We start from the raw sequence: 15300 nt of genomic DNA on the forward strand, positions 1-15300 counted from the left end.
ACGAGGGGCATAAACCATGACATATTCTGCGGGTAGAGTGATCGGATTTCCCGCTGTTAAGAAACCAGGAACATGGGAGCCGGATAGGCCATGGCGTTGCGCCCAACCAGCGTCGAAGAGCTTTTTACCTAACACCGGTAAGTATAGAGTCTTCTTTCCCCCCCTTTTCTATGTGTTGTTCCCGGGACTCGTAGAAAATAGGCGACCTACAATCGGCTGGAGACAAGACTACATGCAAAGATGCATCCTTCAAACGATGGATGTGAGCAACCTCACCTCGCACGACACTCGCTGCCGGAGCAGCGTTCTCTAACCCATCAACGAGGAAAGCTGCCTCCGCGTGCCGCTCCAGATTTGATGGCTTAAGTGTCACTAGGTGGGAGTTTCGAGACGCAAACTCGGTGAACCGTTGGATGAGTTTCTATAAATTTTATTTTAGCACGGTCGCCATATACAGGCCCTAGCAAGGACATCGCTTGAAGCAAAGGAAGCAGAGAGTCGTAGGGACGAACCTCTTTGGTGTCATCTCTAGCAAATTCTGTCAGCTGTCTATGGGGAGCAATGTGCGGGCCGACTACGGGTCGATCCCGTTTCCTAGCGGCGACGGCGTCATCGGACAAGAAGCTCGTAGTTTCTCCATCCTCTATCCTGCGCTCGTAGACTGCGGTTGAGAAAGGTTCTTTTGCAAAGGGCCTCAGGATGAGGTTGGCAGCCAGCCAGCCGACTACATTGTAAGGAAGGCCACCGGGACCGTAGGAGAGAAAGATGCGGTAGTCGTTGTAGGCGCGGGGTAGAGTGACAGCGAGGAGAGTGGCGGCAATTCCTGTGAGGGCAAGTGATCGGTTCATGTTGGTGGATATTCTGATTTCATCTGGGAGGTTGAGAACGAGCTTGGAAGAGGATGCCAGTGTCTGATGGAGGGGATGGGAAAGGTGAGATGACTGTCTTGCTTACGTGGGCGTCACCAGCACTCGGAGGCTTACTTCCGTCTGGCATTCCATAGATCGATCGATGAGTACAGCCCTCCAGACATGGATTCGTCGATTGATTGAAATGAAACTAAACAATACACTCCTGGCCTGGATACCAAGCCTCCAGTTGCCCTATTCCACGCCAGGGTATTATCGTTGTCTATAGCAGAGAACCCACCCAGTTTCCTTGTACTCCAAACAGCCCACCCAATGTTTTGGTGCCGGGATAGAAATCTTGGACCAGCCATTCGTTCCAAATTAAACCACCTCAACTAAATCTGTGACAGTATGATAGCCGTTGGGCGCGTGTCTGACGAACCGAAGGCTCTTGTAGGCGCACAATCCACCTTCATATGCCGTAGTTGCGACTAGCATGATGTTAAGAACATCCTTCAGTCTTCCTTGCTGATCGCACTCAAGGCATGCGCCAGTTTGAGGAGAACGACGCTTTCCGTTGCAGCGAAATAGTTGAGACTGTAACGGTAGATAAGGATTAGCCCCCAAAAAACCACTACTAAGAAAATAGGTAGAAGCCGTACCTGTCCATCAATATCCGGAGGTGTCGGCTGAAATGATCTTCGTATCGTTTCAGCGTGTCCTCCAGTTTGCCAATACGCGCGGGGTCATAGCCCCTTCCGTCAGTGCTGGCAGATTTGTTGCCCGTCAAATCGGGGTCCGCAGACGCCAGAGCCCGTGCTAGCGACGAGGCAGTCCACGATGCAAACATAGTACAGCAGGTCATCAACTTTGAATGGATCTGGTCTCTGTTAGGAAACAAAAGTGCAATAAAGGTGAATTGCCGCCTACCTTCAATAGCTTGGCCTGGGTGAGCATGCATTCCTTCAGGCAGGTATCCAAGAAGTCGACATGATCCTGCATTAGTTCATCGACCGTCCGGTTGACCTGCTTGGTGCCATTTACGGTCACTTCGGATCCATCTGCGTCAGTCCCATTCACCCGGTCCATTAGATTCTGCCAGTTTGGCTCGATCACCTCCGCAGTGCAGAAGTAGAGAAGTTGCTGAACGAAGACGAGCATTTTTGAACGGAGATTCCACGCGCGTCGCTTCCACATCTCTAACCTCCGATCTGATGATCTGTGTCGCCAGCCAAGGACTTTGTTTTGATCAAGCCAGGCTGTGGATAGCAAGTTCTCAAGGTGACGAAGCGAAAGAAGATGGCGGAAAATGAGTTGATATCGGAGAACGGTTTTTCGACTGATAACGAGAGACAGCGGGAACGGTACCGAGTAATCGAGTTCCAAGGCGTCGAACCCAGCAATGTCCCTTTCATCCTCCCCACCTTGCGTTGGAGGTGCTTGGTATTTCTCGAAAGCTGCCTCTGGATTGTCCTGATCGATACCCGATACGCTCACAACCTGCATCAACCATTTGGTTAAGCCGATCTTGTTCATCCGAACCTTGACATCTTCTTTGAAGGGATCCTGCGCTGCAATACTGCCAGGCTGCCGTAGAACAAGATCGAGGAGCGATTGAAGCTTGTTCTCGTTGACACTCTTTGCTGGTTTGCGGAGCTCCGACGCTCCAAGCTCGAGGAAGTATGAAAAGAAATCGGAACGATCGAGGAAGAAATAGTGTTTTAGTGAGCGGAAGCGGGTCGTGAGCGAGTTTTTCGTTAGAAGAAGATTTAACAGCGATGCATTGGCGTATGTGTAAGCTGCGTTGACGTTCTCCAGGAATCGCGGGTCGTCAAGCGTTTTAGGCACGTCTTTAACGGCTTTGCTCACATCGACACCGCCGCACTCTCGCACAACATTGAGGTACTTTCCGGCCAAGAGGACTTTGTCCCTCACACTGTCCAGTTGCGGGGGAACTTCATTCTCGCGAATTGTGTATCGCTTCTCCCAGTATTCATCTGTATAGTCTTCCTCGAGCTTTTCTCGTTTGATCCACTTTTGTTCCTTGACGAGAAATTCGGCATGTGGATCTTTGATCCCGCCGTGATGCAGCCATTCGTTGAGCATGACCATATATGGTCGACTAGCCTCTCGAAGCAACTTTTCTAGCAGAGACTTGGTAGTAGGGTCGCCGGAATATGTTGCGAGTCGCTCAGTTAGCAGTCGTAAGACATTGCCTCCCTTGCAAATCTTCTTACTCGACATAGCACCGGGAACAAGATCGCCTCCTTCTTTGAGTTGCTCCAGGATGTTGTCGACATCGTCAAAGTCATCGATCGACTCGTCCAGATCCTGATCCAGTAGGCCATTCCGCCGAAGCAATTCCTGCCCTAACGAATATAGCTGACTCAAACATTGCGCGGTTGGTATGGTATGGAGATGCAGAAGATGCAGGGTGAAGCTCGGATTGCTAAGAAGTTGATTCTCAAGTTGCGCAATGAGAATCAGGTAGTCCTTTAGCAATTTTCGGATCGTCGCACACAGAGCATGGCTAACAGCACCGAATTCAGCGCGGCTTTGAACCTCCACAAACGATTCCAATGCACTATAATGCGTAGCCATCTTCAACATGGAGTTTGTCAAATCCCGCAGAGTCGGATCTAGTCCTGATGGGACATGGAAAGCCGGTCCCGTTAACCGGTCTTTCTCTATGGTTGGGTCATATGAGCCATGATAGTGGATATACTGCCCCTCAAAGCCCATGAAAACAAAAAGTAAATCTTCTAGTAGCACCCGTTCTTGCGCATCGGCCGATAGTTCACGGAGCGGCGTCGGATGTAGCGATTGAGGCAGAGCCGAAGCTGGCGGCGGGACTGAAACACGCGTAGCTAAGGGCGCTGTAGAATGAGGGACTAAGGACGCATGGGGGTTCCACGGCGCTGGAAGAGGGTCGTAGTTAGTTTTGCGAGGCACCAAACCAGAGGATGTTGCGGCGGTACGTCACTCACTCTCGTTACCTTCCTTTTCCTTCTTGCGCAGGTTCGGACTTGCACCATCCACTTGACTGGTTCTTTTAGATTTTGACCTTTCCCAGTCGCCACGATTTCCTGCACTGGACGATTCCTTGACGGGGTTTCGCGATCGAACGTGGGCTTTTTCCTTGGAATGGATCACCATCCGCTCGGTCCGCTTTTCGGTTGTGATATTCTGCTGTTCTCGAGGTGTTTTGCTCCTGTGAGCTGATGATGCGCTCCCGCGATGGTCCATATTTTCTGATTGCAATGGGGATGCGCCGTTGCGTAGATTTGTCTTTTCATCACTGACGCGATTCGAGGCAACGCGGGGTCGCGGAGCGTTCATATAGCTGGCGCGCCGGTCATTGACGGACATGATCCCGCGAAACGATTGGGGCGATCATGCAGAGAGGCTGGGGCGGCAGGGAGAGTAGGACAAGGGTGGTGTGAAGCGTTGGAGCCCCGACGAGGCAAGGAAATAATAGCTATTGTTGCGCGAGCATATCGATACCGCCGGGCGTCAGTCACGTCCCGGAGTTTACGCGGTACAGTCAGCATTGATGCCTGAGGAACGCACAGACTCTCCGCCAGGCACTCCAACTGAGCAACTTCCTGGAGCTTCGTCCGAGCTACCGTCTTCCCATCTCCAGCTCTCTCATCCCCCTCCTCGCTCACCGTACTCTGCTCATTTTGTACTTCCTTCACTTTACTGTATCACACTTACCGGATCGTTCTTCATTGATATCCTCATTGTCATCTCCAGATAGTCCAGCATGTTCATCGCGCGATCGGAATATGGTAAGCTGCGTCACATCTCCTCTCCGCTGCGGTCGATCTAACAGCCCGCCTCTCTACAGACCGTGGTATTAAGTATGAACATGGACCCTTCTCTCCCGTCGACTCTGTTCATCTCCTTCTGTTTCTGACGATGGCTCTCCGTCAGCACCTTCTCTCCCGAGGGGCGTTTATTCCAGGTCGAATACTCTCTTGAAGCTATCAAACTCGGCTCGACAGCGATCGGTGTACGTTTGCCCTTCTGTGACCATATGACGCTTGGATGTGTGCCATGGTCCTTCCCACATTAACATGCTCCCCCTCACGACCCCCCTCACGACCCCATTCTGACACCATAGTTAGGTAGCAACATCGGAAGGTGTCATCCTAGGCGTCGAGAAACGTGTCACATCCACCCTTCTCGAGGCTTCCTCCGTCGAGAAGATTGTCGAAATTGACCAGCACATTGGGTGCGCCATGTCCGGTCTGCAGGCAGACGCCCGGAATCTGGTCGAACATGCCCGCGTTGAATGCCAGAACCATGCCTTCCACTACGCAGAACCCCTGCGTGTTGAGAGCTGCACCCAGGCCATTTGTGATCTGGCCCTGCGATTTGGAGAGACCGGTGATGATGAGGAGAGCGTAATGAGCAGACCTTTCGGTGTTGCGTTGTTAATTGCGGGTTTCGATGAGGACGGTCCTCAGCTGTATGTTCTCCCGGGATGTTTCGATTTATATTCGATTTCTATCCTTCTTAGGCAGGAAAGGGGAAGGTTACGTCGGGGCTTTTGCTGACTCCTGTTTCGTTAGATATCACGCCGAGCCGTCTGGTACGTTCTACAGATACGATGCAAAGGCTATTGGATCCGGAAGCGAGGGTGCACAGGCGGAACTGCAGAACGAATACCACCGCTCTTTGACGCTGTCCGAGGCGGAGACCCTCGTATTGAAGACGCTGAAGCAGGTTATGGAGGAGAAGCTCGATGCGAAGAATGTGCAGCTTGCTAGTGTGACCAAGGACAAGGGATTCCGCATCTACAATGACGAGGAGATGGGTCGGGCTGTCGCTCAGCTCGGCGGCAACCAATAAATAAGTCGCCTTGGAGAGTGGTGATGGGTTATGTGATGTCAGAAACGCTTAGTGTCTCCCAAGGACCGGTATTTTGTCTTGGATCTAATAGAAAAGAACAATGACCTTCGTCTAATACTTTTAATGCGTCAAAGGTAACGGGACCCCTTGATGAGCAGCTTTCGTCAATGAAAATACAGTACAGTAAACAAAACTCCGTTATGTACATACAGCCTGTCCGGACCAACGTATGGACCCTCTTACCGAATCTTATACACACAGGGCTTGAGAACAGCCGCTTCTTCCTCCGGAGTCATGGTGTTGTTGAGATCAGCGGTCTTCTCGATGAAACGCTTCTTCCCAGGGCCAGCACCCGCAGGCACAACTGAGGCATATTTTCCTTTCTGTGGAGCGCCACCCTGCTTGACAAATTCCATCTTCACAAACATTTTGTTGGATTTATCCACGGATTCAGTTTTGAGGACGAAGCCACGAGAGCGGAACACCTCCACAAAAGCGGAGATGTCTGTCTCGTCATCATTAGGAGGACGGGCATCTTCGGCGTAAATCTCACCGTCATCCACATCAGAGCCAGCATCGTCTTCTCCGGCCTGCTTTTTCTTGAGCTTCTTCTTCTCGGCTTTTGTAAGAGGTTTCCGGGCGCCAATCTGGGCCTTCTTGCGTACAACCTTGCCAAAACGGCTCTTGACCTCGCTCACCCACAGTTCGCCTTTGCCGTCACTGCGGAGGACCCGCCAAGCTTCCTCCACGAAAGACACCCAGTTAGTTCCCATAAGACTGAGACAGAAGATGGCCACATCGACGGAGCCATCTTCAGCAGGAAGGTTGGAAATGTCGGCCTTCGTAATGGGGGAGCCCTCTGGGGCATGTAGATCATAACTGAGGAACTTCGCGTTCAACTTTTGCGCAGAAGGCAACAAGGCACGTGCGAGTTGGGCATCACCGCAGCCCAAGTCAGCAATAGTGCAGGACCCATTGGGCCGGCGTGGGAGAGGCTGGGTCCTGCTTTTATCTGGCTTGGCTCCTTTCTTGACAGACACCTTTCCACGAGCCCGAAGAGTAGCAATATATCCATCTACCGGGTTTGATGGCCAGGATTCTTTCACCTGGCGAGAAAATCCGGCGTGGTATTCATCGAAAAGCTCCGGATTGGCGGTAAAGAGCTCAAGGGCCTTCTCGGAGGGGGTTGTGTAAAGCGTCTCATTCAGATGGCGGAAACGGGAGGAGATCAGTTTCTGTCGCATAGCCTGCTGAAGAGGAGTAAGGATTGCTTGCGTCTTAGGGGGAGCTGCAGGCAAGGAATCGGCGGCCGTGGAGGCCGGGGCTTCTTTGGGAGACTCCTCCGATTGTTGTCCCTGCTGTTTTTGCTGCTTGTTCTTCTTGTTCTTCTTCTGCTTTTTGCTGGGCTTGTCCGCGCCCTCTAGATCATTGGAATGGCTCTCAGCGTCTTTGTTCTTCTGGGGTGTGTTGTCTTGGTCTTGTTGCTTGGGCGCAGACTGGACGCTCCGTCCTTGCGACTTCTGATCCGGCTTGCGCTTCTCGGCTTTCGTGGGAGTTTGCTTCTGAGCTTTCGGCGCTGGCTTCTCCCCCTCGATGTGACGACGGTACATCTCACCGACATTGGATTTAGTAACATTGTCATCGCGCTTGCGTTTCTTTGATTTATTGTTAGGCTTGGAGGAGGAATTGGCTTTTTGGTCCTGGGTTTGCGATTGCGCAGCCGGCTCGGTCTGCTGCTTAAGAGCAGAGCTCGACACCGACCAACCAGGGACGGCGAACATGATGGAGGAAGGCCGAGAAGGTGTTCCTGATGATAAGAGTTGAGACAGTACGTTTGATGGACCCACGACAGGCGAATTTCCAGCTGCGATCTCCCAAGGCCGCAACTGCAGTGGTTGTGAAATTGGCGGGATCCAAAAAATTTCAGGCAATAAAAGGCGGAATCAAGGCGGTTCTGCCGGAGGAATGGAAGGCGGTCAGCGGATTCCAGACCATTTGTATACACCTTCGACGTCAATGCCAGTGGAAAGAATATGACGTCGTATGATGCAGGATTATATTTGTATGACTTCCACCCCATAGCGGCATGTCCCTGGAATATCTTCCTACAGCTCGAATGCCTGGAGCGCCTGATAAGTGGGGATCAACCAGGAAGTTTGGCCGAGGAGTTCGCAACCAATGGGAGGCGGATGATCCAGCTCTCTTCAACACTCCATCGCTTCCTCCTTTTTCCTCTCTCCCTCGTCGTCATCTCCTCCCTTAGGGTCATCCTTGCCCGCCTTGCCCGTCTGTCTTCGGTTTACCTCCATTATGGATCAGGGTCTTTGCCATCATGGACGATATCGACCCTCCGCCGCATTCCATCGGTGGTATTGTGGGTCCTGATCACCCCGTGATGGCACAGGAGAGCCAGGCCGCAACAAACGAGACTAGCACGCACTCGCAGCAGAAAGTCCCTAAAAGACGTACTAAAACGGGATGTCTAAGTAGGTTGCCATTTTATAAAATACCATTCCGTCCAAAATCCCAGTGAAATGCTCCATACAGTTCCATTGACTGGATTGCTTAGCTTGCCGACAACGTCGCATCAAGTGCGGCGAAGAGAAACCCATATGCAATAATTGTGTTAAGTCGAAACGAGAATGCAAAGGTTACGCCCAGCGCCTTGTCTTCAAGGACCCTGTCGGCATTTCAGAATCCTCACAGGATGGGCCTACATTGCTCCATTCGGACGCAGCTGAAGGGCTTACTCGCGGATATCATGCCCCCGCGTTCTCTCAACCGAGACCAGCTGGTTCTCAGCCCCCTCTGCTGGCTCCGAGGCCAACGCGGCTTCCGGCTGACGGGAAGGTGTCTTGGTCCACTGACGTTAATCCTGGCCCTGCAGCCCCTCTACTTTGTAATCAGTCAAGCCATCCTTCCCATCCCATGCCCGGTGCATCGATGGAAGATCATATGTCTCAGGCATGGCCGCAAGCCCCGCGTTCCAATAACGACCTTCCTGAGACTTATACGAAAGATTATACTCAATTCACTGCCCATTATAAATTTCAGGCAGGTTCAGAACCAACACCTCCTTCACGCGAGTCGCCAGAAAAGAACCCCCCATACGAACCATCCTCATACCTAGTGGACTTTTGTGAGACTGAATATGCGGAAGGCGACGATTTTTATGACGTTGAAACAGACGAGGAGTCCGAATTCCAGGTTGGCACACGGAATTTGAATCAGCTAACTCAGATCATGGCTTCCGCGAGCAGGGATGATGGACCGCCTCGTTCGTTCACTACATACTTGAATGAGCCTAATGTGCTCGCCTCCTACCGTCCGTCGCTAGGGTCCTCCCCTCTGAACAACCATAAAACAGCACGAATCTTCCTCCACTTCATTCATTCCACTGGGCCCTCTATCTCCATCTTTGAGCGGCATCCAATCGATCCGTCCACGATGTTCGGTGCTCCTGTACCGATAGCACAGCAGGGCTTGTGGACATATACACTGCCCTTCAATGCTTTAGAGCACCAAGCATTACTGCAAGCTATTCTTGCGCTCAGTAGCCTACACATTGCATATCTGCAGCAAGCTCCCCCAACAGTCTCGCTAAAACATTATCATTATGCTCTCAAGAGGGTCGGCGTAGCTGTAGGCCTGCCAACGCGACGCAAACAAGTCGGCACCCTAGCTGCCGCCCTTTTATTAGCGTATTACGAGGTAATGTCGGCCGATCACACGAAATGGAATAGCCATGTTGCTGGAGCAGTACAGCTGCTGCGTGAGATTGACTTTGCTACTATCACACGAGACCTTCGCCTGCACCGACGCGAAACATGGGCCCGGCGCCAAATAAACAACGGATACTTTCTCTTCGGAAGTACTGTTCTCGAGGATGATCCATTTGCCGAACAAGAGAGCAATATCGACGAGAATCTCATAGGGTCTATTCTCGGATATGCCGTCAATTATGACGAGTTTGGTAGTGTCCATGAAGGACACGCACGACATTCCAAACCTTGTTTTACCCGAAATGATATCGAGTCCTTTCGAATACAGTGCGATCTTTATTGGTGGTGCTGTAAGCAAGATATCATCCAAAGTATTATTGGGGGCAATCCTCTATTGTGAGTAAAGCCCTTGTCCTTACTGTGCCATCTACAGGCTTATATTTGTATCTAGCATAGCGTTTTCTCGACTTGGGCAGTGTCCTCCGCGAGCTGGAATAGGCCGGTTGGATGCTATATATGGCTCTGCAGATCATCTGTGGCTTCTGTTGGGCCGACTGACTGATTTTGGATACCGTGACCGACGAAGGAAATTGAAAACATGCAAAGCTGGCGGCGCGGATTGGCGACCGGGTCCTGATTTCTCAAAATTCATGACTCGGTTTGCACAGAGACCTCCGGGCAAGTTATCTCCATTTCAAAACGATTCCACTCGGCCGAATCCAACAGGAAAAGGTCAGATTGGACGAGAGACCACCGGTTCAACATCACAAAGCCCACCCATGTTCGGTATGATCCCTTCCTCCGGGCCCAGACATCCTCCATCTGCATTTACAGAGACAAAAGACGGACTGAGCTCGCCGGAGGAGGATGAAAAGACCGACATGTCGTACAGCAATGCGGAGCAGGAATGGGAAAACATTCTGTCTGCATTCGAGATGTTCTCTCACGCCCTTGGTCCTCACTTCTTGCCTCTCCCCGCTGATAGTGCACCGCCCATCGCCACACCATTTGGACCTGCCCTGCAATATCGCACACAAACCATCGCGGTGATATGGGGTTTCTACTATCTGGGGCGTATTCTGCTGCACAGATTGCACCCGTGCATGCCGCCTGCGATGATGGTTGCTTCGGGCGTGGCGGCGCCTGCCACCGCAGAGTACAGCCAAGTGGTGGGGAAGATTGCCGCGGGTATCTACTACCCGCAGAGCTTCAACATTGAGACGGGCAATCTTAGCCCTACCCTAGGGTCATGCTTAATTGAGATCACTGTCCCTATATTTTTCGCTGCCGTCCAATACACGGATAAGACCCAGCGTCACTGGATCGCCACGAGGCTGCGCGAGATCACACGATTGACTGGTTGGCGGTCATCTGATGCCATCGCTGACGGTATTGAAAGGGCCTGGAGGACGGCCGCGGCACAGGGACGGGGTCCTCCGTATGAGCCACCTAGTGAAGGTGGGTGTCAGCCTGTTCCACTGGCAGGGGCCCCAGCTAGTACCGTCACTGAAAGACGTTTTGTGACCGTTGAAAAGCCATATCTTCGATGGGCCGTGGGCATTCTGGGCTTGGAAGAGGAGCTCCTCCGTCTTGAAATCGAGGACCGATGGTAGAACGGGCATGATCATGTCTGCTGGAACGGGACATTTGACTGTCCTACTTTTTGAACGCGGACACTGCGGGCATGCGTGGCGTCGGACTATATAATGGCTACCATTTTGGCTTAGTTTTTGGTATTATCGCTTGAAGGCGGATCAGGACCGGCCTGAACACATGGCTCCATAGATCTAGCGCCCCCTTGCAGGCCGCGTGGATGCATGATGATGGAGAAGGCTGCTACCGCTGGCGCCACTTGGTCGAATTCAATGGCATGCATACATGGCACTACGTTTCTAGCACGTCTGATCATCCAGTAAAAGCCAGCTTCTATGACTTACAGTGCGTAGGTACAAGACTAGTGATGTACAATGTTGATGTCGATCTCACCCCGCAGGATCGAGTCTGTCAAGATGCTGCGAGGAGAGCCACAGCATTTGCCGCCGTCTGACAGGGGTTGAAGACGGTTGGATATGAGCTGCACTGGATGACGACGGAGGCGTGGCGAGTCGCTGGCGACGGTGGTGGTATATAGAGCGGTAAGGCTGTGGCATCTCCACACGGACGTCATCGTGACTGATCGATAGGCAGCGCCTTTTATGGTATTTCTTCCATCGACCCTTTTATACTCTTCTTTCGTTCGACTTTCAGTATTCTGCTGGAACCCTCGACGGTTGTTACTGATTCCACGGTTCTGCCCCGCTCGGCCCGTCGAGTCAGCCGTCATCATCACCCACGGTTCAACTACTGACCCTCTGTTGACATTCGTTCCTCTCTACGATCATCTGCCCCTGACTCCCCACCACATGCCTCGCTACGACGACTTCCGTCGCTCTACCGGAGCCCTAGACTCCGAGCCCGATCGCTGGGACGCCGACCGGTTCTCGCGTGAGCGGCGCGACCGTCTACACTCTCGTGGCCCTCCAGTGCTCGAACGACCCCGCCGGGTGGAGGATGACCGCTTCGAATTCCGTCTGCACGAGACCGATCGCTACGGGCCTCCTGCTCGCCGGCCGGACAGGGAGTACGAGGATGACCATCTGCTTCATCCATCCGGACCGCTGGTTCACCGGCCACGTGCAGAAAGTCCCCCGCCGCCTCCTCTCCGCCCTCGACTGCTCCGCCGCCAGTCATCCCTCGACACCTTTGATCGCATTCCCTCGCGTAAGCTCGACGAGTACTATTATCGCGGCGACTACGTCCCGCGACGCCCTCGTAGCCCCCCGCCACGCCGCCGACGCTCCTTCCGCCGCTCGCGCGAATCCGACTTCTACGAAGACATCCGTATCGCCGACCCGGACGTCTACGGCGATGAGGAGTTGCGTCATTTCCGCGACCACGCCCGTGTCCCGCGCGACCGTCTGCGACGACCCAGCCATGTCCGCGAGCGAGTCGTCGATGAAGTCGAGATAGGGAAACCGTACCCCCGCAAGGGCAAGACCCGGATGCCGCGCAAGCTCGTCCATACGCATGCGGTTCGAGAGTTTGGGTACCCGTACGAGGAGGAGGTATGTAGACCGTCTGGAAAGAGACAGGACAGAGTGCGATTGCTGACTGTGGCTGGCGCAGGGTGACATGGTCATTATTCAGGTCGCGCTGTCGAAAGAGCAGATTGACGATGTGATCAGCCGGAGTCGCGAGATCAGACGCCGCTCTGAAGGTAGGCCAGCCACGTGCCCGTATACCGTGAGAGTCGACGGACCTGACTCTTCCCACCAGCCCGGTTTATAGAAACCTCCATCTCCCCGCCGCGGGCGAGGCCGCGCGAGAAACTGGTGGAACGAGTCGCTCTCGAACCTTATTCTCCCCGCTCTAGCCACAACATGCTCATCGTCGAGGCGTCGCCGTCGCGACGCTCGTCGCGCACGCGGCATTATGATTACGATCTGGAGGAGAAGCGTACCACGCGGACCATCTCGCGGACTCGGTCGGTGTCGGTGCATGGTCGGCCCCGCCGGCGGTCGTCGCCTGTTCGCAGGGTCACGCACTTTGATCGGGATGAGTCTGATAAGGTCAGTGCGGGACCACTTGCGGTCGTCGTGCGGCCTCGAAGCAGCGAGGAGGACTTTGCAGAATACCTGCAGGCGGAACGGCGCAGTAGTGGGGATTATATCCGCGATACTGAGATTATCCATGGCGACGGTGATCGTGAGGAGGTGCTCGAGGTGAAGAGGGATCGCAGAGGTAAGACGCATGAGACTTTCCCCTGGATTAGTTCTAACTGCCTGACAGGCCCCGATTCTCGCATCCTTCGGGCGATGATGGCTACGCTGACTTAGGTGATGGGGACAGAACTGAATACGATCCGGCCTTGTTGGTAAAGTCGGTGATAATTGGCGAATCTTCTGGGACTAACGCTTTTTGACCTTTGTTGTCTGTTTCTGCTTGATACTGGTTTGGCAGCCTCGGGCTATGAGATGATGAGTATGAATCCTTTCCTGGTATTTACTGATATCCGTACGAGAATATAGAATGACAGGCATCTTATTCTCAGTCGATCCCATAGGGTCTATCCACATAACCTAAATGATCTATACTCTAGTCGCGAGGGCTCATGCTCTGTAGAACGTCTTTCGACTCCCACCTCCGGCAATGTGTCTTGAACCTTGACAGGGAATGGGTCGCGCCCTAACCGTAGAAGCTCGCACACATGTATTGCCATTCAAATAATTTAGTGTTTATAAGACAATAATACATCGAAGGGTGGGCTGTACTTCATGTCAACTGTTAGGGCTCCCGAGATCATCTGGAAACAAGCCACGGTGGCCGTGCAGCTGCCACGGGGAGGAGGCGGTGTCGACGGGCAGTTCTGGCCGCGATGGAAGCAACGCAACTCACCTAAACAACCCCAAAACAATTCTCGCTCGATCACCTCCAGTCTCTATTGCCCCTTGGACCGTCTTCTTTTCTTTCTCTTGACCATACTATTCTCTCAGCTGGACTGCAATCATGGACAAATTCCAGGCATTTGGAAAGAACTTGAGGTGAGATGAACACTGGACCCCCCCCGAGTCGCTTCTACTCGCTCCGCCGCTCTTGCATATCCCCTTTAGTCCCTCCCGCTGCCAAAGTCCCTTCGCTGACATGTTTATATCTTTCCCTTGTTTCTCATGGTAGTGCGAGCATTTCTCCTTTTGCTCAGCGCACGCAGCAGATGATCCGGGAGCAGTTGGGCCAGGCCGAAGACCGCACCCAACTTCCCGATGAGTATATCGAACTCGAGAAGCGGGTGGATGCCCTGAAACTCGTACACCAGAAGCTTCTACAGGTGACGTGAGTTTCTCCTCTTCCGCCGCTAGCCCGTGTAAGGGCTCGCCTTCGTTAATGTGTTCCGTCTCCGTACAGCTCCCAGTACTCCAACGAAGCTTACGACTACCCTCCCAACATCCGCGAATCCTTCAACGATCTGGGCCGCACAATCAACGAGAAAGTCCAGCTCCTGTCTCAGGCGAGCTCCCCCGCTGAGGCGCAGGCCGCCCTGACTGCCCCTCCCTCGGCCAAGCCTCAGCCCAAGACCTTCAACCACGCCATCGCCCGCGCCTCCCTGTCTGGCTCCCAGACGCTCGCGCAGAACACCACCGGCGAAGACCCTCTGGCTACCGCTTTGGAGAAGTACGCCCTGGCCTCGGAGAAGGTGGGCGAGGCCCGTCTGGCCCAGGATGCGCAGATCCAGTCGCGCTTCCTCGCCGGCTGGAACACCACCCTCAACACCAACTTGATGTTTGCGGCGAAGGCGCGCAAGAATGTCGAGAACGCCCGTCTCATGCTCGACTCCGTCAAGGCGAGCAAGAGGGCCGCCGCCAACGGCGACATGGACAACCTCAGCGAGGAGGCCCGCGCCGAGATCGAGCAGGCCGAGGATGAGTTCGTCGGACAGACTGAGGAGGCCGTCAGCGTTATGAAGAACGTATGTCTTGTCCTTATACCGTATGTCGCTGTGTTTGGTTACTGATGCTTCTGACGACTAGGTCCTGGATACCCCCGAGCCCCTGAGAAACCTTGCCGACTTGATCGCCGCGCAGCTGGAATTCCACAAGCGCGCATACGAGATCCTCAGCGAACTGGCTCCTGTGGTCGATGGACTGCAGGTGGAGCAGGAGGTATGAGTTCACCTGTTTTTGGGTCTGCTGTCTCTCGAGAGACTAATTGTATCGTCCAGGCTAGCTACCGCAAGAGCCGTGAGGGAGCTTAAGCATAGTCTGTATCTTCAACGGTCCTCCGTTTGTTCCGTGATTTCTGTTTGATGCTTTCTGCTTGTGAGGCTACACTGTGATTTA

At 53.4% G+C, this 15300-nt stretch overlaps 6 protein-coding genes across 6 annotated transcripts; 3 read left to right on the plus strand and 3 right to left on the minus strand.

The window, feature by feature from the left end:
* Positions 1–80: 80 nt before the first annotated feature.
* Positions 81–1031, minus strand: BDV59DRAFT_52181 (uncharacterized protein). The gene is made up of 2 exons (XM_073696551.1): positions 513–1031; positions 81–421 (listed from the first exon to the last, which is right to left on the minus strand). The coding sequence occupies exons 1-2, from the start codon at positions 846–848 to the stop codon at positions 125–127; spliced, it is 633 nt and encodes a 210-aa protein (XP_073552689.1). The 5' UTR covers positions 849–1031; the 3' UTR covers positions 81–124.
* A 332-nt stretch (positions 1032–1363) lies between these two features.
* BDV59DRAFT_190700 (gamma-tubulin-complex subunit SPC97) lies at positions 1364–4094 on the minus strand (the record flags this gene model as incomplete). Its single annotated transcript, XM_073691790.1, has 4 exons — positions 1364–1445; positions 1511–1728; positions 1779–3766; positions 3836–4094. The coding sequence occupies 4 exons, from the start codon at positions 4092–4094 to the stop codon at positions 1364–1366; spliced, it is 2547 nt and encodes an 848-aa protein (XP_073552690.1).
* Positions 4095–4485: 391 nt separating this feature from the next.
* Positions 4486–5848, plus strand: pup2 (proteasome core particle subunit alpha 5). Its single transcript, XM_073688141.1, has 5 exons — positions 4486–4639; positions 4699–4711; positions 4785–4863; positions 4979–5322; positions 5426–5848. The coding sequence occupies exons 1-5, from the start codon at positions 4615–4617 to the stop codon at positions 5703–5705; spliced, it is 741 nt and encodes a 246-aa protein (XP_073552691.1). The 5' UTR covers positions 4486–4614; the 3' UTR covers positions 5706–5848.
* On the minus strand, positions 5849–7940 carry BDV59DRAFT_168884 (25S rRNA (adenine645-N1)-methyltransferase). Its single transcript, XM_073688142.1, has one exon. The coding sequence runs from the start codon at positions 7484–7486 to the stop codon at positions 5945–5947; it is 1542 nt and encodes a 513-aa protein (XP_073552692.1). The 5' UTR covers positions 7487–7940; the 3' UTR covers positions 5849–5944.
* A 1-nt stretch (position 7941) lies between these two features.
* On the plus strand, positions 7942–11352 carry BDV59DRAFT_168887 (putative C6 finger domain protein). The gene is made up of 3 exons (XM_073688143.1): positions 7942–8191; positions 8275–9823; positions 9879–11352. Exons 1-3 carry the CDS (start codon positions 8038–8040, stop codon positions 11038–11040), a joined length of 2865 nt encoding a protein of 954 aa, XP_073552693.1. The 5' UTR covers positions 7942–8037; the 3' UTR covers positions 11041–11352.
* Positions 11353–11829: 477 nt separating this feature from the next.
* BDV59DRAFT_190704 (BAR domain-containing protein) lies at positions 11830–15215 on the plus strand (the record flags this gene model as incomplete). Its single annotated transcript, XM_073691791.1, has 9 exons — positions 11830–12531; positions 12593–12683; positions 12743–13207; position 13726; positions 13960–14007; positions 14141–14296; positions 14369–14930; positions 14992–15123; positions 15183–15215. The coding sequence occupies 9 exons, from the start codon at positions 11830–11832 to the stop codon at positions 15213–15215; spliced, it is 2190 nt and encodes a 729-aa protein (XP_073552694.1).
* Between the last annotated feature and the right edge of the window lie 85 nt (positions 15216–15300).

The sequence above is a fragment of the Aspergillus ambiguus genome, assembly GCF_047715705.1.
Source record: "Aspergillus ambiguus strain CBS 117.58 unplaced genomic scaffold BDV59scaffold_2, whole genome shotgun sequence".
Taxonomy (NCBI): domain Eukaryota; kingdom Fungi; phylum Ascomycota; class Eurotiomycetes; order Eurotiales; family Aspergillaceae; genus Aspergillus; species Aspergillus ambiguus.